We start from the raw sequence: 27,732 nt of genomic DNA, 5'->3' as shown, positions 1-27,732 counted from the left end.
GCAGGAATGTAAATGGAGGTGTTGAGGGAATGTCTCATGTCACTGAAGCTGGGACCATACAGGAATTGCCCAAAAGGAGCATATCAAATCTATTTTCAACGTTCGATGAGGATAAAGCTTTGTTTTATGAAAAAAAAGTTTCCAAACTTTAGCATATTATTAGATTTTGTGACAGTTGCCAGTTTTTTTTAAGTAAGCATTGGTGTTTCTGTATTTTTAGTAATAAAATTTCCAAAGGACAGAAAATTACTACTATTAATGAAATATTATATTGAAACTATTTCAAGGAAAAACAACCATTTTCTCCAATTATATTCTTTTCCAGGTGAAAAAATTGTTTGCAAATTTATTTTTATGTACCAAAAAAAATCCAGAAATATCTCAGGGTAAAAGACAGTGATCTAAACCCCAAAATTCTTTTTCCTAAGACAGTTGCTGAGATGTCTTGTAGGCTGACTAGTCCATGGCAAAATTGTTGTACAGAATCTTTTATACAACCTCTGTATTCTGGAAGTAAGAAATCAGGATGGGTAGGAGAAAACATCATGGCTTGTTTTATCTAAGCAATACCACTAGTTAGTGCAGTGAGATCCTCAATTAATTGCTATGGGCACTGGAGCTGTGACTATTAATAGATCAGCTGTGGACTGAATATCTTCAATATCAAAATTGTGATAAAAACACATCCTAAGCATGGGAAGGAAATGAAGTCTTTTCATACCTTCTAAGTTTCTGTACTCCATTCCCCCAGTAAACCTGTCCTTAGCATAGAAGTCTCTAAACTATTTATCAGAAAGAACCTTGTGGGGGCACATCAGTACACCATTGTTGTGCAGTCACCAGATCTGACCTTCACTGGAAAGCTTCACCAGAGAGAAAAGCTCTTCAGAGCTGGAATTTTATACTCTGGGGCTATTTTACCCATGGCTGGGCAAGCACCAGAAAGTATGTTACTTGGTTCGTTGAACTGGGTATTTTTGGCTCTGGGGAAATATAGGAATTGTGTACTGCCTAAAAAGGCTAATCTGTAAATTAATGCAGCTCTGGAGAAGGAACTGAGCTGCTGAGTGCAAAGAGTGCAAATCGGACAAAGTTGTTTAAGTTCAACTTCAATACAGAGATTTATAGATAAATTTTGATGAAAGGGTAAAATGATGCTAGAAGGAATTCAATGATAATACATGCAGGAGGAACACACAATCTACTTGAAAATATCTTTAGATGATCTGATTTACCTCTGTCAGGCCAGGAAAGATATGAGGACATTGCTATGGACAGCACAAAGAAAACCTCTGTCAGACTGCAGCTGTAGTAAAAACAGACAGACAAACAATCAAACAAACATCCAAGCAAACAAAAGAGTTGCTAGAGTGTTCATGGAATGGGATGGAGAATATGAAAAAAAAGATATATGTGTAGGTCAGTGTAACAGCCTCCTTTGTAATACTATACATATTGTTACAGCGTCTTGGAAAGGTACTAAAATGTCTCAAAAAAGGGCTCGAGAATGACTAAAGCAATAGAAAATCTATTAACAAGGGACTCCAATTATTTTACTAAATTAGTTATTTATTTTTTAAAATTTACCGATTCAATACTTTGGGCATTTACTTGATAACTGGAACATGACAGCAGGGATAAAGGACAGCTGGTACACAGAAAAACCTCTACACATCAGTTGAAATAACCCAGAGAAGGGAAAGCAGGTTTCACAGCATGCCCACAAGTTAGAGAAGTATAGAAAATTATTTCCAAAAGAAAGGACTCTTTGCTGGGCACACCTTTTGTATTTATCTTGATGAACCTCCACATCTTGGAATGATAGGTGACCTCCCCACATATAGCAGGTCCAGAACTGTTCAGGACTTTATAAGTTGGATCTAAAACATTGGAATCCTCCCAGCAGCTGGTGTCCAATGCAGACCACAGAGCTTCAGCTGAAAACTCTCCTGTATCCTCTCGGACTGTGTACATCAGAAAGGAGACAAATAGGAGGGAGCATGATAAAAGTTCCTAATTTCAGGAAGAATGAGGTTTGGTTTATTTATTCGGTGCCTGGAAGGTATTCCAATCTTTCCCCCGAGGAAAAATGGATTAGACATTGGCAGTAGAAGTAAACACAAACAAATGATGTGATTGAAGTCATTACAGTGTTGCAGATTTTCTGACATGCTTCAGCCTTCCTTTCACCACTTAGGTTTAAAACTGAACAGGAGCTCTAGCAGACATGTAAGGACTTTTTCACTGCTAGATCCATTCTCCAGGTTTTGCACAAGTCTGCGATTTGTTCACTTCTGATGGCTATTTATGGTTTTAGTAAGTAATCACAATCCCACTTCTGGTAAATATATCCATCACTGTTGATTATTTTGTCCTTATTATTATTTTTACAGCCAAATCATAGCCTGGAAACCAGCGGGAGTTTCTCCGTTTATGGCAGAGGCACATCACTGACTCAGTGTGAGCATGTTTATACTGCCTGCTCTCTGGGCCGTACCTCTTCTATGGGCAAAGAGGAGCATTTGACTAAAGAGCCAGTCCAGTTTGGGTGACTGTCAAATTTCTGATGACTCTCATGTAAATACAGATCATCCATATTTAAATATGCCCACTTCGGTCCCTGCAAACTGGGCTAGCCCAAGCAGCAGGTCTTGATGAATATGAATCATTTCAACTGATGCAGAATGGAAATTGCTTAAACAAATAGATCCCTGCCAGTAAATCCAAAGACACAATAAACTGGGTGGTTTTGTGGTTTGAGCAGCCTGAAACAGAACTTCTTTCACAGGAATAAGGGCATGTTCTTGTCTTTCCCTTGCGGTTGTTCAGGCCAACCCAATTCAGGGTTCAGAGCTCTTCACACAGACATGTCCCTGGCACTCCAGGGGCTTGGGAACTTTTTGAGAAGAGCCACTGACAAGTAGGCAGGGATAACTTCTCCCAGCAAGCCAGAAGTAAGCCCTTTACAAGTCAGTCCTGACATGTGTAACTTATAAAGCATTACACATTGTTGCATTTCAGGAAATGAAACGTTGTTAGACAAGTCTCATTTGTCAGATGAGCCCTAATAGCTATTTATACTAAAAATGACACTCTTATGACTTACTTGCATGTCAGACAAGTGAGTCAGTAAAACCATCAAATGATCTGCCAGAATATAAATGAAAAAAAGGTGGCAGAGTTCTCTGAAAGGCTCTCACTGCTATCTTTTCAATTCAGATGTCATGCTGGAAAACTTTGTGTTGAGTCTTCCAAAACTGGGCAGCATGTCCTGTAGGGTCTTGACTTCTTTACTGGGGTTTTTGAAATTTAGGAAGTGAACATGACACAATTGGTATTAATATCAACCTTGTGCAAACAGCCATTTATTTTAGAAATTGTTAAACATCCTCAACACCTTGTATTAATATCCCCATAGCAAATTTACTCATTTCCAATGCTTTTGTAGGATGGAAAAGCTGAAGCTGTCCTATTCCCTATCCTGTTCCTTATTTGCCTGCAAAGAGATGGAGCCATGTTTCTCTTCTATAACAGCTTTGAAGCTCTGCATAGAATTTTTCTTCTATGACAAACTTCCTGCAGGTCTGTCAACCTCCTGAAATCCCTGGGCTGGTTCCTACCCAGTCCCTGGAGCATTTATTCCAGAGGGGATAAATCTGGAGTGAGCAAGTAGAGTCAGCTAGAATAAGCTCTGCTGTGAGAGTCAGAAGACAGGGTTTCTTTTCTTGGCTGCCCACAGACCAGGTGTTTATTACCAGGAAAATTATTTCATCTCTATTTTTCCTTCCTTTTGTTAGCTCTTTGGGTTTTGCACTGGCTGCTTTTGAATGTTTCTACAGTGTCAAACACAACAGGGCCCTCACTGCAGATGACAGCAGTTCAAAATCTAATAATAAGAATCAAATATGGCATTTCACAAGACTATCTACTTTTTCTGCCTACTGTGTGGGACTTGCCCAGTACCTGACAGTATGGTAATAAAAGCACATTTCCTGGGAAAGAAAAAAAACACTATCCAAGGAATGAAATAAAGGGTCAATTGTTAACCCTTGCCAGTCCTCTCATCTATATTTGTAAAGCCTTGGGCTTGTGGGTCCCTTGAAATTCATCCAGGTGTGCACACTAAAACAGGCCCGCTAGCTCTTTGCAGAGAAGCAGTTCTGGTGGTATGTCCCTTTGGCAAGCTCTTGGTTTTATTTCAAGGCTGTGCTCTGCTGACTGGAGACAATGCGCATGAATTTGCTCCCAGACATGTCTTTGAGGCAGGTCAAGAAATTCCTTTAAAGAGAAAAATTCAGACAAAACTGACAGGACACAGTCCAAATCAAAATGCTGAAGTTGCTTATGAAATTGTCTGAGGAGGTCTTGGGCTACAGAATGCCTTCATGTCACAAACTCCAGTCCCGCAGCTCACAGCTCGTGTCACGACTTTGTCGTCTTGTTAAGCTGCTCCTTGTCAATCTTCTCAGTAAGTCTCATGCAAAGTAAAAACAAAGTAATTGTGTTTCAGAAATAGGGATTTCTACATAAAGCTCAGTCAGGAAACTTGAATTTAGGGAAAGGGCATGGCCAGTTTAGTCCAAGGGATGATATCACTGAGCAATGTAGCCATGAGCCACTTTCCATCAGCTTTGGTGGGAGAGAATCAAATCTTTTCTTAGCACAAATTGGGACAGCAGCATGGACAAGTATGACAGCTATGTTTCTTGTGAAAGAGACAGCCCAATAATTGAGTAACTTTAAAAAAATTTATTTTTTTGAGGAAAAGCACTGCACAAAAGAAAATACTTTTTTTTTTGGTATTTTCTAGGACAAGCACCCAAACCACCATCTGCTGGACTGTAGCATCACAGTCCTAGAGTTGCCATTTGCTAAGTGAGATATGACTCCCACTTTTAAATTGTATTTTTACTGGAAGGTGTTTTGCAATGAACTGTAAGGGATTTAGCAAAACTTTAGCAGGCTTTGGAACAAAAGGCATGGGCTTGCTAGTGAAGTTAATTAATGCCAGAAGGTTAGAAATCTTTCATAAGACCAAGGAAAAGCAGAATCTTGAACAGGAAGGCAAACCTGACTTTAGAGATGGAGTAACAGAAATGGGATGCCATGCAACCATATTTTATGAAGGCTAATAGGAATTTCTGCTTTAAACCAGCTAGAAGGGCACAGCAGGAGAAAGAGTTGGGTGCAGTCACAGAACACAGGACAGCAGTGGGCTTGTTGTAAAGTGAAATAACTCACCTAAAATTTGTGAGAAAAATGAATGTGGTCATCCTAAAAGATATCCAGCAGCAATCCCAGAGGAGAGAGGGAAGTACTGAAGAGCTTGAATGAGGCAACAGTGAGACACCACCTGCAATAGTGTAATGCAATTCTTTGCATCCAAGCTCAGGGGTTCTGGGCTCAGACTAGGATTAGACAAAAAAAGTACTTCTCCTATCAAAAGGGGATTAAAGGTGATCATTTTTTTATCTGAACAAATGAAGACAGAAGTGGGATATACTTATTCTTTGCAAATGCACAAGAGGTGCTAATACCAGGATTGTAACTTGCCACACAGTTCTAATGAGGCTGATTTTCTACTTTTCAAAAGAAGTTCATGTATTCTGCCTTTTTTTTTTTTAGAATCACTGTAATGCTTTGTTGTATCTGGAAGCCTTTCCTCTGAGAATGAAACTGTTTTGTAAATTAATATCATTCAAAAAATAATTTTGTATTTTTTAAACCCTCTGGTAACTAATCAGTAACCTCTGTTATGAGAGCCATGGATTAAACTGGAGCCTGTAAAGTGAAATTGGGTAAAACCACCTTTCTAGTGATGCTTGACATTGAGCACCCAACTGGTCCAGGCCAGGAAGCAACATGCACTCCTTTGCATGGACTCAGAATGCTCAAATTATAGGTACCTAGTGATATTAGAGTAAAATGGCCGTATAAAATCTTTCATACTAGGCTACAGTATGAAAGCCTGCATGAATGGGCCATATTTATTTAATGAACAGAGGCCCTACTATTTCAGTAGTCATATGTACAATTTTAAGCACAAAAGGCTGCATTTTGGTGTATATTTTTAAGAATCTAAAGGATATTGGTTCTGCCTTGGTAAGACCTCCTTTTGACATTTCCAGTGGCAGTATTGCTGTTGGAATGTCTTCATGTCACACTTAGCAGCTGCTTTCTTTGGGACACATCCAGCCAGAATTAGCCTCTATAGTTCCCAAGCAATGGACTTTCCAAAGCCCACCTGCACTCCCCTTCATGACTTTTCAGGGAAATTTTCTTCCCTTTGGTAATCATGAACATGTCATTTATATTTTATTCCTCATCAGAGCCAGCTTTGTAATTTGCAGTTTCCCAAAATACAGAGGGGAAAGACTAAGAATAAAACCCCCCTGGTTTGGCTCCCAGACTACTGTTGGTTTTTTCTCTTACCTAGTTACTGAAACACAAACAGTAAAGCTGACCCATTAAAGAAGAAAAAGCACAACATAGCACAACATGTTAAAGATTTATCTTTACCAAGAAAAGTGATGAAGTTTTAAACTTTCTAATTAGGGGAAGGTTTCTTAGTGTGTGTTATCAACCAGACTTTCACAGTGCCTCAATAAACACATTGTTCCTGATGTTCTTCTGAGCTGAATATATTGCAAGCTCATACTACTATGAATCAATGTCATAAGACCATTCTGACTCAGTTCAGTGAATTTCAGTTCAGTGAATTTATTGACTAAGACTACAAAACCTAAAATCAACTGGTGGATAAAGTAGCAACTACAAAAAATATCCCACCTACTGTTTTCTGATGGATCACACTTTATCATATAAACTCAGCTGTCAAATCCATATGTTTTAACTTGGACTCACTGAAACATTTTCAAGTATTACGGAATTGCCTTGTAATTTTCTTAGAAAGCAAAATTATCAGTGGATACTACTATAAAAATAGAGTTATAGTTTATATAAAAATACTATATCTTTATTAAAAATTCCTTTATTATACATACATACATAATATTTATGACTTTAACTATAATTACAACAGTTCAGGCCTATAATTATCATATATTTATTAATATGTATTATATTATGGCATATTATGGCATATTGTAAAATAAGTAGTATTCATGTCAGCTTTTCTGCTATTTCTGTCTTTGAGAGTGGAGCAAAATATACCAGTTACTCATTCATTACATAATACATTAGAAAAAAATTTAAGCAACACAAGAGTAAGCAGAAGGCTTCTGGGAAGTCTGGTTCATACCTTACTGTGCCACATATTAGAATTTCTCCATGTGTGTGTGTGCATGATATCAGCAATATCTGAGTCATGGCACAGGAAAACAATTATCAGATTGGCCAAGCTCTGATCATTTTCCAAGGTGGTACAGAAGGAGTGTTAATTGTTCTTAGTTGGATGAATCGTATTGTACAGCAGGAGTTAAGCTGAGGTTCAACACAGTGCGGAATCCCTGCTCTCCTGCTTTCTCTTTTGAGGGAGAAGAGGAATTGTGAAGCAGTTTGTCCTTTCAAGCTGGGCAGCAGTAGACTAAGAAGATTCTCAGTAGGTTGTCAAGGAACAAAGGAGACACCTTTAGGCACCTTCCAATTTTTCATCAGAGAGTAGGGGCTGCTGTCAACACCACCAACCACATCTTTATCTTACTGGATAATATGTGGTACTTTCATGGTCTGTGGTGATAGTGTTTCTGATTGGTTTTTATGCTGAGATTGTGAGTTCATGGACATGTAAGAGTAATTTTCAGGGATGCACGGATGTTCTAGGCAGATTTGGATCACAGACAATTGTTATGGGTGATATGCTGTCTGAACTCGGTATGTTTCTTCTGAGCATGCCTGCCTTCATCAGAAATCTCCACAGAAGGAAAATGAAATCAAATCTGTTTCTTAACTAAAAGGTACAAAATCAAGCATCACGCTGCTCTGAGCATCAGATGACATTATATGCTGAGAAATGAGCTTAAGTTCAATTAATGCATGAAATGATCCATAAATAGAATTAAACGTACATGACTGCATTCTTCTGAATGGCTGTGTAGGTGGATGTATCCCTTAAAAAGTACAAAGTTTGTGACATACTCTCAGCCATGATGCACGCCCCAGGGCAATAATTCAAAGCAGTCAAGAAACAAACCAGGCATCAACACCTCTCAGCAGTGTGCTGGAAAGAGTAGAACTGCTGTACATTTTTTTTTCCTCTTATTTCAGCACAGCTGTGCTGCTGCTGAACAAATTTCAAGATATGATGAATTCTGAATTGGTAGCCATTTTTCAGTCATGAAAATTGTAACAAACTTAAAAGCATCACACTCTACCTTTTAGATCTGTGATAAAAGTGTACCTGTGTATTTAATCTCTAATTGTAGATTAAAAGCTAGCATTTTAGGATTTAGGGCAACCCTCAAGAACTCAGAAAATAAACTATTAATGTGTATTTTTAGTCATACCTGAAATCCCAATGAATGCAAAGAGACTATTTCTATGCCATGGGCATTACAGGCCTGATTGACTCGCTACTGAGAAATGCTGAGCACTCTTGAAGCTGTAGTTAACAGCAGCACTAACAACATACTGAAGGTTTTTAAAGCTTGCAGGACTGAGCTTGAGGTGGGAAACCACTGTCAGAGAAGAAGGAATGAAAGAGATTAAGTAGATTTTTTATTCCTTCAGTTTTTTAGAATCACAGAATCAAGGTATGAAAAGACATCTAAGATCATCAAGTCCAATCATTGACCCAGCAATGTGTCTTGTGTACAAGGCAAGATTTCTTTCATTTCAGAAGAATTGCATTAGGATGCTTACAGTTTTAATCACATAAATTTTAATATGACAAAAATCCAAATAAAGTCCTAAGTAGCAGATACATGTAAATACACATAAAAGATCTTTATTTAAAGCCTTTCTTTATGTATAATGTTGAAACTATATGCAAGGTACACCTTTTTAAGTTTGATCACACTGGATAGCACCTAAGAAAGGTTCTTAAAATGAATTAGCTAATTGCTAAAATCTATCAGCTGCAAACTTGCAATTTATTGTACAATATTTAAAAACAAAAGGTGAGAAAACTGGCACTTTAAATATGCGATATTACTCATGAGTCAGGTATCCTGTTTTGGTGATGACCTCATTGTACCAAGGATGCGTCACCCACAGGTAACTTTGTAGCCTGATGAAGAGCTGATAAAGAAATCTGGGTTTTGGGCAGAAGCAAAATAGATAAACATAGAAATTGGAATTAGAAATCAGAAAATTCAAGACGAGAATTTCAAAAATGTCTTCCAAGTCTCAGGAATTTTAGTCTTTGATAGAACAGAGAAATGAGTCTGGACTGATTTTCAGAGACCAGAATTTTGTGTTGGTAACAGTCTTCAAAACGAATTTGTTTTCTTTTGTTGGTTTCCTTCTTTTTTTTTTTTTTGAGAGAAAGAGAAAGCTTGAAGTCTAAAGTACAAAATTACAGACAAAAAGCACTTTTTTTTTTGCAGTCATATAATTGTTTATTTGGTGTTGCAAGACATAACCGATCCAGATATCTAAGCAACTGAGTAATTATTGGAAAGATTGGGGTTGATGAGTTTATTTTTGAAGGGAAGCATGTCTCATTCTCTTAGACCTTGTAAGACTCGGTGGAACAATATGTGAATATTATATACATATAGAAAATTTCTAATTTATGTCCTGATCCTCCCACTCATCTGAACTTATTTTAGCAGGTCAAGTTGCTTTTGTCTAAGTGCTTAATTACTGACTTAGAGGTCTCAGACTTTAAATCCATTAAATTATGAGAGAACTGGATTTAAAACTTGTAGGGACAATATTGTCTTTAATAAGGGACTTTTTTGAGGGGATTTTTTTCCCCTCAAAAAATCAAGTGGAACTTTCTATACAAAGGAAACAAATTTGGTTTTAAATCAAGTAAAGGGGCTTTCAGCAGGGAATGACATCATGTTGTTTTCCAGAGAAGTGTGGCAGGAACCATTCTGGTGCACATGCGTGACCACCACCATACAGCTCATTTCATGTTGCCTTTGTTTGTTTTTATTAAAAAAACATTAAAGTTATATGTTTAACTACTCCAAAGCTAACACATGCCCAAATGAAAGTAGTCTGTACAACCATAATTCAGTCTATTTCTGTAAATTGTTACATAACATTTAAGTGCACGATCACATATTGGGTTTCCACTGGATCTTTTTCATCCTCAGTGAATGGGCATTTTATTTACTTTATTTTGGGGTCTTTTGTATTATTGGATTTTATTCTATCTTATTTTATTCCTCAGATTTAGTGGAGGACTGATGGCACATTAGTTCAACCATTGCAAAATACAAAATTATATATTTCCTCCACTGGAAGGATTCATTCTGTGGAAAGTGTTTTTATCTTCCTTTTGCTAGAATAGCTGACAGTGCAACACTTATACATGCTTGCTGTCCGCAAAAATATAAACCCACACCATTAATATCCAGCTGCAAAAATTTGCTCTGAAATTACTTTCCCAGCCTTTGTAGCCTTCAATCTAACAGTAGAACCAATGTTTTCTACAACAAACTCTCTTCCATTTGTTAGTTTTAAGAAGCCAGTACAGCTGAGAGAAGAGATAATTAGTGAACTCTTCATCATCAGCAGCATCTACAGGGTTGTAAAACCCAATAGAGATCTAATACCTTTCTTCAAGCCTATCAGGGGCAACAGATTGGGTACTGCTGAGTACCAAACCAGAAGAATTGCAGTTTACTCAAAAGTGTGAAATTGTTATTAAAAAAAAAAAAAGATAATCTGTTTTTCTTCCATGAACCCAAGCTGAATTTTCTAAGTTTGCCTGTGTTAGCTTTTGAGCAGTTAAATATACAACCTTAATGGTTCTTTAATGTAAATGCTAATTATTTATAAAATTTAGATAAAATATTGAGTTTCTCTTTCATTTCTATCCAGGTGCCATTGCTGGGAATATATATTGTTGAACTGTGAGAGAAAAATATTGACTTAATTACTCTGGGTATAGGTCTGATATTTAGAAGTATTACAGAACATAATAAGATAAACATCCTTTATTGCTCCCTATGCCTTGAACTGATCTACAGCAAATATTTTTCTAATTACTTCTATTTCTCCCTTGGCTTTTTTTCATAGATCTTCCCACACTACTACTTTACGTGCCAATGCTGAAACAGCTAAGGCTATAGCCTGACTACTCTGATTAAAAAAAATCTTCAAATTTCACCTGCATGTACAACTCCAGAAGATTTCTGATTATTGTTTTCTTCTTCTTCTTTATTTTAGGACAATTATATGCAGAAAGACGGGCAGCAAACAGCAGAGCGTGAAAGCCATTGATGTTAAAATTGAAACCGATCCCTTTGTGAATGACCAATATGATGCTTTTTGTGTAAAGGATGAAGGTCAGCACTGATATACTTCTGAAATAACACAGAGTCATCACTTGTCTTGCAACATTAAAAGTTTTGCCTTCAATTTTTCTGCTGCTGAGAGAGAAAGGGGGAATGTTAAGGGATAAATCTTTGTAGTAATCGCCCACTATAAGAGCCAACTGCTGCAAAGACATTGGTTGCAGCAAATAAATTGTATTGTCTTTTGTCTTTGCTGCACTTTAGTGAGTTCAAACAGCAGTACTGATCTGGCAGAACCCATTTTGGTGCTCACAGAACATGCTTTATGGAAAGGAATATATCTGGCGCCAATCTAGTGGAGATGGCTGAAGCATGTCCCTTACTCAGCACTGTAGCTGACTGTAACTCAGGTTTCCAGCTGCAACACACCACCTTGTTGTATATCTATCAGAATACAACATTTGTATGCAAATAATTTCATTGCCTCCATTTTAGTTTAAATTTGGTTTGATTTTGGTGGTTTTTTTAACAAGTGTAGATAAGGCTGCTAGGGATGCTGATATATCCCAGATGGTTCTGAAAACCAAATTATTTCCAATGTATGTTAGTGCTTAAATGTTTCAATATTTAAGTTCCAGAACCCATTAACAAAGATGAATTCTGGAGGCAAAGATTAAATTGTTACTGATAGGCAGGATTGAGTAAAGAAATTTGGGAACCCCTGAAACAGATTGTTTATGTCCGCAGTGAGTTTTTGCATCTGATTTCCAAGAAAAGCAAGGGTAAGCTGATGGAATTTACTGGGAAACAGTAACTTCACAGCACAGGGGGGTCATTCTGATAAACTGTCAGTGGCAGGAGTGGGGATGAAAATATGGTTGAAGGGAAATGTGGCAGAGGTGATGTATAGCTGATGTACACCAATTGTTCTTTTTAGAAAGAATGATTTTAGCAGAGTTTGACCATCCTCTCAAGTAACCCTTGTGATATCAACTGCAGCCTCCGTGCTGCTGTGACTGATGCCAACTCTGTCACCCAGTTGCTAATGTGGTCACACAAGCACCTTTGTGCTTTCTCCATGCTGCTCCTCACACATAGGACCAGCTCCCTGTAAACATCTGCAAAACTCTCTCATTGTCTTCCTTCAAATCTCTTTTGTCATCATCCCCCCGCCCTCGAGAAGAACCTTGCAGTGGGTTGGGACAGCTGTGAGATGCTGAAATCATTGCTCTGGCCGCTATTGTTCCATTGTGCCCTTGTGCTCCCCCGTGTGTCCCCACCTGCTCCACCCAAGATGCTGCAACTCAGAAAAGGAGCTGTGTTTACCTTTTGGGTTTGGCTATTGCTCTTGGTAAAGGAGCAGACAAGAACATAATCAGACAAGGCTATGCTGGAAAGGAGTGCTGCATGGGACTCAGAAACTGCACACTTTAAACTCTGGGGGAAACTCAGATAGTTTGCAGAGAATATACAAGTTATGAAGAATTTGTTTTGTAGAAGGCAGGGAATTTTCTGAAGACAGAAAGGGATGATCATCCCAATGCACTCAAGTAGCCCTTACACACAGAAACATTTCTGGATGACTCTAAGGTTCCCTCTTCCTTAAATATATTAAAAAAAATGAGATGTAGAGCTGATGTTTGAACAGGAAGACTTAAGTGAAGTTGTGTGGCAGAGCCTGGTTTGTAACTGGTATGAAAAGAGCGAAGTCTGGAAAGGAAATGGCCTTAACGTTACAACAGTAACACACAAGGCAGCACAGAGCTGTTGCCTGATGAAAGAACATCCTCAGGGATGCCACTTCCAGTTTTAGCAAATATCCAGTAAGAAGCAGCAAGAGTAAACTTTGCACCAAAACCTCACACACAGCATATCTGTTCTGATCTTATGTACATGTGGCTAATAACTACACATCTAAGTTTGGATTAATAAGTTGTTTCTTACTTGAAACCTCATGAATTTATTTTTTTTTTAGTCTTAGAAAAGTGGACATCCCTTTTTATGTATACATCTGCAATTCTAATATAGTAATACATTACAGTTAAGTGGAAAAGGCAAGTTATTTTGCCCTGCTGAAAGTTATAAATCCCAGGTTTCTTACACTGAGATCTATATTAATTTCTTCAAGCCCTTTCATTTCTTTTACATCCACCCAACTAATAATGAGCCTACAGCAGCTTTCCTTCTTTGTCAGACATGGCTGAGAAGAGCCAAAGGCTCAGACAGACTGGTAGGTTGAAAACAAACAGAGGGAACAGTCACATCAACTCTGTTTCAGAAACTAAACTGACGTTAATAACTCCCTGCAACTCTACCTTCAGTTCTTAGGACTGTGCAGAATGCATCTCAAAACACCATGAAAGTTCTAGTACAAACTAAATTGACTTCTTATCCCTTGATTTATAACTGATCTTCACTCAATTAACCTTTCCCATGCAAATAAGTGGAGTCAAATTCTTTAAGCACACATCTCAGCATGCCACTACACCAGGGCAGCAGTCAGATGCTGACAAGAGCTCTGGGTGTGCTTACAGCATCAGGCTTTTGCAAATAGAAGTCCTGTAGAGAGAGACAGTTTTTTTGTTTGTTTCTGAAATGGATTTTGATCTGTACACACAGAGGAATCACAGCAATTGTTGAGACTAAGAGTTATCTTTTACGGGGAATTGATTCTAAGGGTTCTGTTTGACAAGGAAAGATGTAGCTGTAATGTTTTATGAATGCTCTGAGTATAGCTGCAGTTTTCACAGTACAGAGAAATGTGTCTTCTCAGCTTTTCATAAACACATGTTTTATGCAGCCATTAGAGTCAGCAAGACAACTCTGTACCAGCTCAGGATCTGCTGAGAACGTTTCCCTTTTAGGCCCTGAGTGCCAAAAAATATCTAAAAATATATTCAATTCAGCCAATTCTGAAAATGCAGCATCACACATAAGTTAGATCTGGCACACAGGGTGTGTATCTCTATCAGAGTTCATAAGAAAAGATCTTAAAGTATAAAGTAGATAAAGCAAGAAAACCCAAAAGCTGGAATTTTTCCTGCCTTGTTATTTTGTAATAACGCATTACCATTCAATTCCATATGAATATATCTAATCCTCTTTGTTTTCTTTCTTATTTTTTTATTGCAGCAAAGGAAAGATCTCTTTGTTAATAACCCCCAGGTTTTACTGGTTCTTTCTTTCAGTGACCCACTGTTATTTACAGGCAACAAATAAGATCTGTTCCATAAGGCTTTGATTTGCTGCCACCACAGGAAAACTAAACAGGCAGCAACTTGTAGTAGAGTACAGCATAAATGCAAATCAAACTTTTTAAAATATGACTGCTGGCTCCAGATATCCATCAAAGCTTGATGTCTTATGTACATATTTTAGTTAGTTTTCTTACCTTTTTCAGCAGTAAGAAAAAAAGAAATCAATGTATTCTTTACAGCAAATTTATTAAGTGTACTTTACAAAAGCAATCAAACTGCAGTTTGCTTTGTGTAATATTTGAACTATTTCTGTGTATTTGTCATGCTTTGTTGCAGATTTAATTTTTTTTTTTAGTGCTACAGCTTTATTTTTCATGGCTTTGCATATAGTTGACAGTTAATTCCCACTTCTCTGGTGATGGCACTTTAATAAAGTCCCACGTCCTGTCTGATGTAAGAGGTATTGGCATCCTAGCATTGGTAGCTTACGAGCAACATTTACACTGGCTATAATTGAGTTTTGATTCTTCATACTCAGTGCTTCTATCCAAACAGAAAAATTCCGTATACTTTAGGGTCTCTGCAATCAAGAAGCAAAATAAACACCCTCACTCATCTCATTCACAGGTCTGACTGTTAGGAGTTGCATTTTCTAATTTCTTAATGACAAGATGACATCCTAAAATTTCCAGTGGCCTCTCTGGAAAAACTCCACTGAATTGAGTGGTTGTAATGGGAGATGTTTTATGTCAAAGTGGATGTCTCATGTCAGCTTTCAGAGTGTGGTGCACAGTTAAAGCAGCAATTCCAGATAATCAGATTTCAGTAAATTCCTGGTTCTGCCAGGTGGTGTGGAAGCTGAACTCTGCATCTTCTTCATGTTAGTTTTTTTACATTGATCTTGGGCTATCCTTTCTGTAGACAGCATTTTATCAAGACATCTCAAAAAAAATCTTTACAGACTAGTGGGATGCTTATAGTTCAGATAAAGAAAATGCTTCTGGTGTAATCTGGACTGGGGAAGAGAATTGCTGTGTTCTCAAAATGACACGCGCCAACACTTTGCCAGAAATCACCTGTCACAAAATCCTTTCCACATGTGTTCTGGGTTTAAAGTTACTATTCTGAGGAGATATTTTTCCTAAAAGCCAATCATTACTGAATGTGCTAACTCAATTAACAGGAGATCTCTTTAGTCTCATGTAAAAAATAGTTGCTGAGTCTCTAAGAGGTCTGTAACAACAGCTGTCACGAGCCCTAACATATCTGTGCTCAACACCTATATATATCTTTGCTGTGCCACTTATTCCCATGCATTTACCAGATGTTGACTCTACTCTGATTTATTCAAGTGTATATTGAGCTCTTTCTTGACTATAGTGGTGACTTTCAATCCAGGATACAATCTGTGCTAAATTACTGCTGATGTGAGGATGTCCTGTGAACTTTAACTAATTTCCTTATATCTTTGCTGTGCTGCCTTGCTCTGAAGCTCAATCCACCCTATCTTACTGGAGGTCAGTTATCAACGTATGGAGGCCTGTTATGTGTTTGACCTCAGTGTCAACATGTAGAAAATTCTGGAAGGGTCATGATGTCCAGAAACCAATTCCAAGTGTTCAGGTTTAAGATATGATCTTGGACATAAGCAGGCAGAGCATGAGACCTGCTTGATGTTCTGCTGGATGGCCCTTGAGTATCAAGCAGATCCAGCTTTTTTACTGGGAACCATGAGTCGGGCTAATCTTTCAGCCAGTAGCAAGAAAATATGCAGGTTTGTGGGAGGACAGATGAGGGAAAAATCAGTGCTCCAGATGGATAGGGGAGCCCAGCCCTCATCTACTCAACAGCAGCACTGCAGGCAGCCCCTGTGGTCACCTTAACAAAGAGCACTACTGTTCCTCTGCATGACAAGCTGCTGCCAACACACCCTCTGTCACGCTCCATGGCCCAGATCTGCCTCCTCTCTTCCAGCAAGAAAATGGCCTCAATGCCAGCACTGAGCACACACTGTTGTTCCAAATAAGCCCATGCTCTTCCAGCCCCTGGTACAAAGGCTGCACACAAAAACATGAAGCCTGTCCCCAGAAGTGGCTCAGTTTGATGAGTTGCTGTGCCAGTGTCACTTCTGTACGTATGCCAGAAAGAACAGGTTTGGCAAAAGGCTGAGCAGGAATTGTCATAGCAACTGAGACTGCAGCAGGACGAGGAGCCATAAGATGCTGTAACCTGGAAGATTCCTGTGCGTTTTATGCAGGAGAGGACAGCAGCAAAATAAATGTAGGAACTTGAGTTTGTCTTTGCAGTGTATCAGCTTTCACTTATGCTTGTCCACGTTGTCACTCAATATGTTCTGCAGCAAAGGCATGACCTTAGAAAGTCTCACGTGAGAGAGTCAAGAGTTCCCCGTTCAGTGTCAGTCCATAAACATCCTTAAAATCTCTGCTTTTCTTTCTGTTCAGGCATCAGCCAGATCTCTCGTTCAGGGGTTCATAATTCTGTTACCGAGTCTGTTGTCAAATTTTACTGTAAAGATCCCTTCAGCTTTCTTCTTTCCTGGAAGGTTATAATGTGCTTTTTGAATGTGTTTGCCATAGTTAACTAATGTGTTGCTTTTCTGCTTCCTCTGGCAACAGGATTAAGAAGCAAGGCTTTGTAGACAAGAATACTCTCTGATGTATAATTGTTCCATACAGCCTTGGGATCAATACTTCCCTCAGAACAGATACACAGCTCCCATTTGTAGGGATGGAAGTAGCTACATAAATAAAGTACATGAAATGCAAGGCTCTGTAGCCTTCCTACGAGGCAATAAAATAATTTTTTATACCTTTCATCCACATCAATCTCTGTTCATCCGGCCAGTTCACAGGAAAAGCATTAGCTGCTAACTGCTCCTCACTTCCTCGGATGTCAAACCTCCATAAGATTCTATATAAACTGAGCTTTGTGTAGCCTCAAAAGCTTGTTTTTTCTGTCAGCGTGTGTGTGCATAACTCCCACTAACTTCTGAAGGTGTTAGACAGTATATATATATATATATATATATATGCCTCTGTGTGTGTACAGTACAGAGAACAAGCTTCAAAGTTTGACTTCAGTAGCATGTCCCTTATATTAGTGGCAGATATTTTTCAGCATGCCCAGTTGAGAAGTGGTTAGTCAGGTGTCTCAGACAATTTCCAAAAGCCTGATCCAAAGGAACTTTCACAGAGTGTGGATGTTTATCATAGGATTTTCATTTCACTACAAGGTAAACGACTGGCAAAATAAATGCCTCATATTTCTAAATAAGCATGTATTTACCTATGCCTGAATCAGAAGTGGGTAGATGATGGGAAAAGCTGCAGCCTGAGACTCACAAGTGTTCTGCAGAATGTCCCCAGGCAAAAGCAGGAAAGCCTGAGTTTTTGCAGAGGGGGGATTGAAAAGGATTTCTGTCAAGCCCATTGCCCATTGAAACCCCTGGACATGAACTGGTGTCAATGAAACACTTGTCTTGCTTGCAAGATCTTGTGGTGATGATGCCTTAAAAGTAGACTCTAGCAAAATAGCAAGGGTGCTCTTTGAAGATGTTTCTCCTTCTGCATGTTTAGGAACATAGTCTTGGAGTCTTTTCAGCTTCCAAACAAAAGTCTTTTCAAGGAACATCATCTTTGCTTTACCAGCTAAGCAATCAAGTTTTTGTACCAGAGCAAACTATTTCAACAGGAGAGATCAGTACTAAAACAAAGACCTAGGCCCTTGTTTCTGTTATCCAATATAATTACCAGAACTCATGAGCCTTTTATTTTGGTTGTTCTGTATCTGGACAAAAGAAGGTTTTGGATCTTCAGCTACTTTGGCAAGAGAAACAGCTGTTTTTTTCTCTAACACAGTCAATAAGGGCTCTAGAGCCACTGGAAAAATGCCCAGATTTGAGAAAGAACATAGAAGTGATAATTTGTACCAACACCGCAGTCTTTGCCCTTGGGTTTCTTGGTAAAATCCATGTTCTTACATTATATATATATTTTTTTGGGTTTTTTTTTTTTTTGTTTTTCTGTAACCAAGAGGCACCTGTTTCAAAAGGGACTGTAAAAAACAGGAGGAAAAAGGGACACTGCAAACCCCTTGTGAAGAGCTCTTGTCAGAGAGGAAGGTCTTTGAGGAAAGAGAATCCACAATACTAGAAAGTTCTCTAGAAAATCTTGATCTACCTTGTTAAAAATGGCCAAGATCATTCAAACCTGAAAAAGAGAATTAAAATTCAGTTTACACTGGTGGTGGCAGCTGTCAGCTGTCAGGCTGCCTCCTCTCCACACTTCTTTAATGCAACAAAAACCAGTTTTGATCTCGCTCATAGTAATTTTTCTTCCTGGCTTCTAATGCTGTCAGAAAAAATACTATCACACCTCTTTTTGAGTTTTATACCCTGCTGTAAATTTAGCTCTTCAGATTACTTGTTACCCCTGGTTGTTCTTAAGCTGATGAGCCCAAGTCACTATTTATTTTAGGGTGTCTCTACCCTAAAAAGGGAGATTTGAATGTCTGGGAAGACCCCTCATTTGAGAAAGATTAGAAGATTAGAGATAGTCTGAAAACTGACTGGTGTTCACCTGGACCTCTTCTTTCTGTGAGTGTAGACTGAGCCACTGCTCAGCCTCTGCTGGTTTCCTACAGCGTAGAAGATATAAAAGTGCCAGTCTTAAACAATTCCACAAGCATTTCTGTGGTTAAAAAAAATGTCTGTGTCCAAGTTGTTGGATTCCAGTCCCAACCTGCCCAAGCTCTTGTTAGCTTTTGGAGAATCAGGCAGGGAAGACAGCTGTGATCTGGCACCCTGCCTTGTTTGAAACAAAGCCCTTCTAGATGCATGAATTTTAGATGTCAATAACATCACGGTAGTGGCATCACAGTTATAGCCCAGTTTATACTTTCTAGCTGTAATGGCCAATTACAGCTGGAAATAATTGTGAAAGGACATAAGGGCATGGAACAGATGACATGTACAACTTCTGTGGACGTACATAAGGTCATCCTCAGGAAAACTCTTAGCACTGCTCTTAGCACAGCACTAAAAGACTATTGTGAAATCTTTACAATGTCATCTCTTTTTTCCTTCCAGACAAGCCCTGTGGGGACCCGCCATCCTTCCCCCACACCATCCTGCATGGCCACACTGGCTTTGACATGGGGGACGAGCTGCTGTACGTCTGTGCCCAGGGCTACGTCATGGGCAATAAGGAGTCGGCGTTCACGCTGCTCTGCGACAGCTGCGGGGAGTGGTACGGCCAGGTCCAGGCCTGCGTCAAAGGTCAGCTCAGCCAAAAAACTGCATGATGGTTTTTTCATCTGCCCCAATAAACAGGCAAACACTTTTTATCTTGCTCCATGCCTCCAGGATTTTTGTCTGCAAACGCAAGAGTAGTTGCCCAGATATTTACTCCATTAAAAAGAGTGAAAGCGGATATTCTTACCAAACAACTTGACTCGAGAAAAGATTTTTCAAAAAAAAAAAAAACCCAAACCACAAAACCCCCAAGCAAATTGTAAAATGGCATTTCCTTTATTTAAACCCTCAATAAAAACCACCTTTATGTGTTAGTTAAATTCTACAGCAGTCTTTTAACTTTCCCCTTGTTTAAACATAGGCTAAACAGTACCATGAGTTCAGACGTACATGTAATCTGAATTCTGCTTTCTCATGTTACCTTGCTCAGTGCATAAACCTACCATTTTTCCCAGTATTTAAGAATGGTCATCAGAAAATTTTAGTGTTTTTTTGAGAAGGCTATCACATCTTTAAAGTAAGGTTTCTGGCAAAACAGATAAATTTTAAGCAAAGGAATGAGCAGCTGTTGGGTAGGTGAGCTACCTATATGGGCTGGAGTTAGTATATCCATTTCAGAACCTACATATTCCTTAATGTCTGGAGGCTTGCAAGGAGTTATTTTTACTCATGAATATACCATCAGGCAGTGGATAATATGAGAAAAGGTCAAACTTGTTCTTCATAGAAATAGGTCATGTCTGTGCACTAGGGAACCAGATTCTCAAACCCATCCAACCGGTATAGATATACAAAAAAAATAAAGAATGAAAGCACCAGCGTTTTTCTGGACTGTTTCAGCTTCCAAAACTGTTTTACAAACAGTGGTTCAGATGATTATGCAAAACAATGCAGGACATAGAGGAAGAACATGGAGGGAAAAAGGAAAAAAATAAATATCTATATCTGATCATGGAACAGTTTGGGTTGGAAAAACCTTTAAGAGTGTCTGATCCAACCCCACTACAATAAGCAGGAGCATCTTCAACTTAGCCAGTGGGTCTGAATCTCCTATAATCTGCACCAAATTGATAATTCTCTTTTCTTTACTGAGGTTAGTGGAAATGCTATCTTCATCACACACAGACATAGGGCTGTATTACACCAAAATAAGGAAGGGAATGAACCAGGACATTTAAGTTGTCTGTGTTTCACTGTTTTCTCTGGATAAATAATCTATTTCCCCTGTTTTTCCCGAGCCTTTCACACAGCTGCAGGGGAGAGGAAAATATTTTTTTTAAAAATAGGAAAGCGTGGCTATAAAATCACAAACATCAACACTGAAACTTGGGAGCAGATGTGATATTGTAGATTATGATTTTAAAATTATTTAAACGTAGACTTCATGCTGGGGAGCTTCCTCTGATTAATGTTTTTCAAATGCTTTAAGGACATGGGACAGAAAATACAATAATTGTTCAAGTAATAATTATGTATTTAAGCCTCCTGATCATAATCCTTTAAGAAAGAAGACTTTACAGGATGACTAAAATGTGTGATACTAGGTTTCATTATTTTTTAAAAAGTAAGAGCCCAGTGAAAAAGAACAACAACAAAAAAAGAGAATTTAATTAAAAGGAACCTGATTTAGAGTTGACAGATATTTTGGGATCAGAGGAGAGAGGAGAACAATTATTAAGTACTCCAGAAGTCAGCACACAGACTGATTTTTAAGTGCTTTAAGGCAAGAGAGCACCTTCCCTATCATGAGGGTTAATGATGGGACTTAATGGAGAATTTATATTCCTGTTGGCAGACTGGACCAGTTCTGTTCTAACTGGCTGACATCAATGGAAAGATGTTCATGCAGCCGCTCCAGTGAACATTTAAGTGCTATGTTTAGAGCCTGGTAAGATGATACAGTGCCCTTGCTCTGCATCTGTGCTGGGTGAGCAACTGGGAAGTGGAAAATGGTCCCGATGCTCTTACTCCAACAAAAGGGGACCACGGGGACAAAGCTCTGGTCAGAGCATTGAGAGATAGAAGGCCAGTTCCTACATCCTGCCGTGTCTCTGAGGCTAGGGACAAGTCACTGCACTGCTCTTTGCTGCTTACTCCACCTCATCTGCTGAAGAGTAACGACATTTATCCAATTTCATAAAGCTTGCTGGGATTTCTGGATGTTACACCTTGAGTAACATTGTTCTACTTGGTAACTGCCCCATTATAATACTCAGCTGTCCAGGCAGAATATCAGACTAAACAGCAATAATTGCATGTTTTTCTTGTTTGTGGAAAAGCATCAGACTGGCTTTACATTCCCAGTTGCTCACGCAGAGCAAATATGGAGTCACAGAACTATCATCATAGCAGTGTCTAAATATAGCAGTTAAATGTTCTTTGAAGTTGCTTTGTGATCATCTTTCCTCTCTGTTTTGATCCTGTAAGAAGAGATACAGTCCATTCTGGCACCTGGGATATAAGTGTACAGCCACACAGTCAGCAGATTTGCAAATTAAAATTTAAAAAATACGCAGATAATCAAACAGGCACATAATGCAAAATACATGGCAAACCCTGGCTATGGGCATAACTGAACAAAATAATTTTGGACTTATATTAAGTGGATTTCAGATGCAGTAAAGTATGATGGAAATTTAAGTGGATTCTGGATACAGTAAAATATGATGGAAATTAGGAAAGCAGTATATTACAAATGGCTGTAATATACATTGTGCACACCAGGTAATAGACAGCAATTTTTAATTAAGATACTTTTTAAGAGAAAAAGTGACTCTGTTCCCTGTAATTCCTTGAGATGAAAAAGCACTGTATTCTAGCTGAAAGCTCAGGGATATTTAGCCCAACAAAACAACCTTAAGGAGAGAACAGGGAAATACATGGAATTTGCCATTTATTATTTTTTAAATTTCTGTAGAGACAAAAATACATTCTGAAGAATACTGTAGTAAGGTCTGAAAGCAGATGCATATGTGCCATGCTGTGGCTGTCCTGCAAGCACAGAGATTAAACTGACAATTGCTAAATGACATTTTTTTTCCCAAAATAAACCATGAGCTCAATATCAGAAGCATTAATACCAACACTTGAGTGGCAGGGGTCAGGGCTGGACTGCATTAGGCTGCATTCTCTAGGGTTTCCTCCCTCAAAGAGAGGGCAGATGAGATGGCTGGGAAATCATGTTCCATCTCTGCTCTGAAACTGGCTCAGAAGAATGTCATGTATCTATCCTTTTCCCTGGAGCATTTGGGTTTTCTCAGCTATATGCTTGTGGCAGGAGAGTCCATATCTTCTACACATCTAAGGAATCTCTCCAATGACATCACTTGGATACACAGCTAGTGTGTTCCAAGGTAGTCCAACTTTTCCAGGCTGAGGACCATCCTTCAGATTCAGTGTCAGGAGGACTTGGCTGACTTTGACCACTTAATCTGCAGCTACCAGGCTTGTTGCCTGGCTCAACAACTCGCATTACTTCAAACATTACTTCCAGAGTTTTCAAGAATTATATTGGCTCACATTCATGTGGTCTGTAAGCATGACTAGCTAGCACCATTTATTTATGGTTTTTTATTTTTAATGTGGGGAGTCAAACAAAATGTCTCTGGCTTTTGATCTTATTTGAGAATGCTTTTTTTTGTTCATTCTGTGAGTGCAGAGGAAGAGTTGTGACAGACAAATATAATCAGCAACAAATATGTCTGTGACCTGTCAAAACAATTGTTATGACAAACTTTGGTTCCCTTTTCAGGCCTGTCACTGTGGGGTTGTATTAGATTAATGTAAAGTATTGATCTGGCATGAATGGATTCTGCCAAATGGAATAAGTTGAAAAAAAATTGATGGGTTATTTATTTATATTAGCAGGCTTTCTGCTGGAATAAAAGTTATCCTCTTTCTTATAGCTATTGCAAAAGACAAAAGGCACAATTTCTGTCTAACATACTGTGGTCAGCTACAGAGAAATTTGTGTGCCTCATCCAAAATAAATGGATAATTCTTTGAGATGCTGTAGCTCACAAATATGACTTATCTTAGGCAAATCAGTTTACATGCTCCTTTCCTTCCCATCCTTAAAAACAGATGCTGTCTTGTTAATGTTTGCTGTAGCTACTTTGAGATTCTTAGACTAAAGGTGTTTTATACAGTACAAATATTTATAATGATAGTCTATATAGAATCAGGTTTCAATTTCCTGTACTCCAAAAATACACCCATAAAATATGCAGCGCGTTTTAAGGTTGCCCAAAATAGTAACACTCAAAATAGAGCTTGGATACCAATATACTATCTAGAAGAAAAATTAAAATGATCCTAGAGTGTGGAAGACCAAGCTCTTTGTTTTTGTGTGTCTCTATGTCTGGTTACTGTCTTCACATTAGGATCAAAAAACTGAAGGAGATGAGAGCTCTATAGAACTGGATGCTTTGCAAGAAGAATTAATTAATAAGTAAAAGGATTTTACCTTTTAACTGAGCTTCACATCTTTGGTGGTATGTCATTTCAGCATCTCTTGCTGTAAAGTATTCATTTCAGACTCAGTAATCCCTCAGACAGTGAATTAAAACTCACTGATCCTTGAGTCTGCCAGAAGCAATACGGTCAAGGTGCAACAATGACCAAATATAGAAAGATTTTGATCTTGGATAAATTAATTTTGAGGCTGGCTCTTCATAAAACCAGACCTGCCTAGGTAGAAAGAAGGATGCAATTGCTTTAAAATCAATTGCTTGCAGTTTAAAATATATATAAATAACAGTTACAACTCCTTGGATAAGAGGTGGAGCTGAATCTAGTTTGGTTGTTGCTCTTCAGTACCAACACTAAAATTTAGAGAATTGGAAAGCTCAGGAAAGTGCTGAGGAGGTGAGCAAAAAGAACTGCAGAAATTGTGCAATCTATTCCCAGAAAATCAAGCTCATGGCGGACTTAAAAGATTGTCATGGTAACACAGAGTCACTAAACACTGAGTCCAAGTCCCATTTGAAGGTCTGAGGCCCAGAAAGAAAGAATAGAGTATTATTACTGTGTAAGTCAATCCAGGATCATATAAATCAAACTCCAGAGTAAGGGCGTCTGTGTTTCCTTTGATGGTTAGAGAGCTCAATAGTTGCTTTCATTTTGGCATCCCATAAGCTAACATTAGTTATGTTGATAGTCTCTGCTATAAACTCTACAAATAGGGGAGATTGAATATGAAAATATGTTCGAGCAGCTTTACAACTTGGGCCACAATCTGATTGTGAGAGGGAACAAGACTCCCTTATGTGGTGACGAACAGTGCATAATGAGCTCCAACCTCAGGATCTCTTTAGACTACAATGGGCTTTTCTTCCCCCAGCTCTGCACTAAGAAAACACCAACTCATTTCTCTACAGGCAGGATCATGCCCAAAGGCAGCATGTTTGATGGAGACTCGATTCATGGCTCAACAAACCTGTAATATGTTCTGATAGACTGAGGATTTGCACTTTCTTGGAAGCACATGCTTTTTCCTGATGTGCCTCCATAGGACCTTCTAGAGGACTGAAACCACATGGCAGGAGAAACACTGAAGGAAAAGAGCTTCAAAATCCCTAAAAAGCCTGTTACTACAGTTGTTAGGCATTCATCAATGATCCACTCACACATAAAGTACTGGTCAATGAGATGAATACTAGCTGCCCATTCACACTGCTAACTAAAAAATAGGTCTGGAGGAAACAACACAAGCATGTGGATGTAATTTTTTTTTTGCAGATGTGTGTGCTTGCTCACCACAAACATAAAAATTACTGTTTGAATCTCAGCTGGATTACTGTAATGTGGAAAGTGAATGAATGGCAAAAATAGAGGTTACAAGACACACAGAGGTGAAGACAGACTGTTATGATGATTCAATTAAAAAAATAAAACAATTACCATAACAGTTGGTAAACAGTGACTTCTCACATTGTGATGTTCCAGTTCATGTACATGCCACAGACACCTATAGGCTCTCCTCAGACACACTGAACTTTAGTGAAGCAGGCATGCCAGGTATCAGCTTCTAGCAGGAGTCTGGATTATTAGAGGATGAAATAGTTTGAGGCAACATTTTCATGCAAAGAGACTGCAATCCAGGCAGAAAAACTCTGAAGTGAAAGCAAGAGAAGGGACAAAGTGAGGCTGATATTTGCCAGTCAGTGGAAGCGCTGCATTGTGATGGATAGGGCCATGCAGAGCTTCATGAATATGTTGCTAAAGTGCCCTGGTATTCAGAGTTATCCTCCATACATTTGCAACTCTGAGATACTATTGGAAAAGATTTAGGACTAATTAGAAAAGTGAGAGCCCTACCAGGAAGATTTCCACTCTAAGAGTTTTATTCTCCTGACTGTTAAATCATCCTTGAACAAGACAGAAATTTTTTCATGCTTTGGAGAGGATGGGAAGGATCTAGAGGATTACCCAAGCAGATGAGAACACTGGGACCAGGAGGGAGAGAGGTCTGTCACTTCCTGTGAGATGAGAGGACCTGCTAAGAACATCCAGCTCTCCAGCATGATAGCTTTCACAGAGGCATTAACACTCTGCAGGCTATTTGGGACACACATTTGGGTTTCCTTAGCATAACTCCTTTGGTTTCTGGTAGACCCAGATGCTATTCCAAGGAAAATACATTTTGCTAATGCTCATTCTGTTTTGGCACCTGGCTTAAGCTGTTCTGGCAAAAAAGTGAGCTGATGTGAGCTGTATCACTGCTAAGTGGTTTTGGTCAGACTGGTTTGACAATATTTCTAATCTTTCTTAAGAGTAGACCAAATATGGCTCTGCCAGAAGTCTGGGAAGCAGTCTCCAAGGAGAATGTGACTCAGGCGGAAATTGAGGTGGGCCCCAGATGAAAATGTAATTCAAAATCGGTTGACTGTAAAAAGGCAAAAGAAGATAAGGATTTACAAATGCAGTGATCGGTAAAACAGGTTCTCCTATTAATTCCTTGTTTCCCATGTCATGCCAGGTCTATTGCTTCACTGTCTTCATAAAAGACTAAACACCCTCTTAAAAAGAAAAATTCTCACCATGATTCAGTTTATTTTCCATATCCCAAGGCACTATTTTTTATGACTTTTAATGCCAGCATAAATCTCAGAAATTACATCAACTTTCTATGGAGTAAAACTTGTGTGAACTGAAAATCAACCACCCTGTCTTGTTTGGAAAATTTTGCATTGAGCTAAGGCTTTAGAATAGTGGAAGAAATATTAAGTACAATGCACTATTCCATTCAAATTCAAACATTTAGCTTTGTGCTTTGAGTCAAGTCTATTTTGCTATCAGTGGTAGGTCTGTTGAGTATTTCTAAATCAAACTCAAGCTTTGTAGTGAATCTACCCCTCTGCTGCACTCAGTTTTTTTATCAATTTTGTTCTATGTTCATTTTTTCTCTTTTCTCAGTGGCAACATTTAATTCCTTAAAATTGGAAGAGTTGATTACTGACAGACAGGATTATCATGTTAGCTAGGTGTTAGGCTTTAAGTGTTTGAGACAGAGATTTCTAGTTTTGCAGGGTGCATCTTGCTTTCTTCAGATGAAAACAAGCAGAACTCAGTGTCAGTCTTGGTGGTGGAGTCTGCCTCAGTCAGCTCTGAAGAGCTCTTATGGAATAAGAATACTGTTCTGGCCCCGGGCATTGTACCACTGTAACACCAAGGCGCTTGAAGAAAAGCAGGATACTGATAAGAACATGCCTTGATATCTTGAGCATAAGGTACTGAACGTAATTCATTAAAATCATTTGGCTCAAAAGGGATGAAGTTGCGGTAAAACTTTCAGTTTTGTCTGAGATATTTTTTTATTACCAATCAGTAATTGATTAATTTTTTGCCATATCTTTCTCTCCACACACATTTCTTGCTTGAATAAGATGAA

General features: G+C 38.6%; 1 protein-coding gene across 1 annotated transcript in view; it reads left to right on the top strand.

The window, feature by feature from the left end:
- Positions 1 to 27,732, top strand: part of SUSD5 (sushi domain containing 5) — a 41,190-nt gene that overhangs the window by 9,706 nt on the left and 3,752 nt on the right. The window contains exons 3-4 of the mRNA XM_005424157.2: positions 11,305 to 11,423; positions 19,677 to 19,865. Coding sequence (XP_005424214.1) covers positions 11,305 to 11,423; positions 19,677 to 19,865 — 308 coding nt within the window. The remainder of the gene's footprint in view (positions 1 to 11,304; positions 11,424 to 19,676; positions 19,866 to 27,732) is intronic.

This window comes from Geospiza fortis, unplaced genomic scaffold (assembly GCF_000277835.1).
Source record: "Geospiza fortis unplaced genomic scaffold, GeoFor_1.0 scaffold120, whole genome shotgun sequence".
Lineage (NCBI taxonomy): Eukaryota > Metazoa > Chordata > Aves > Passeriformes > Thraupidae > Geospiza > Geospiza fortis.
The sequence above is the reverse complement of the archived record's forward strand: the minus strand, read 5'-3'. Positions and strand labels throughout refer to the sequence as shown.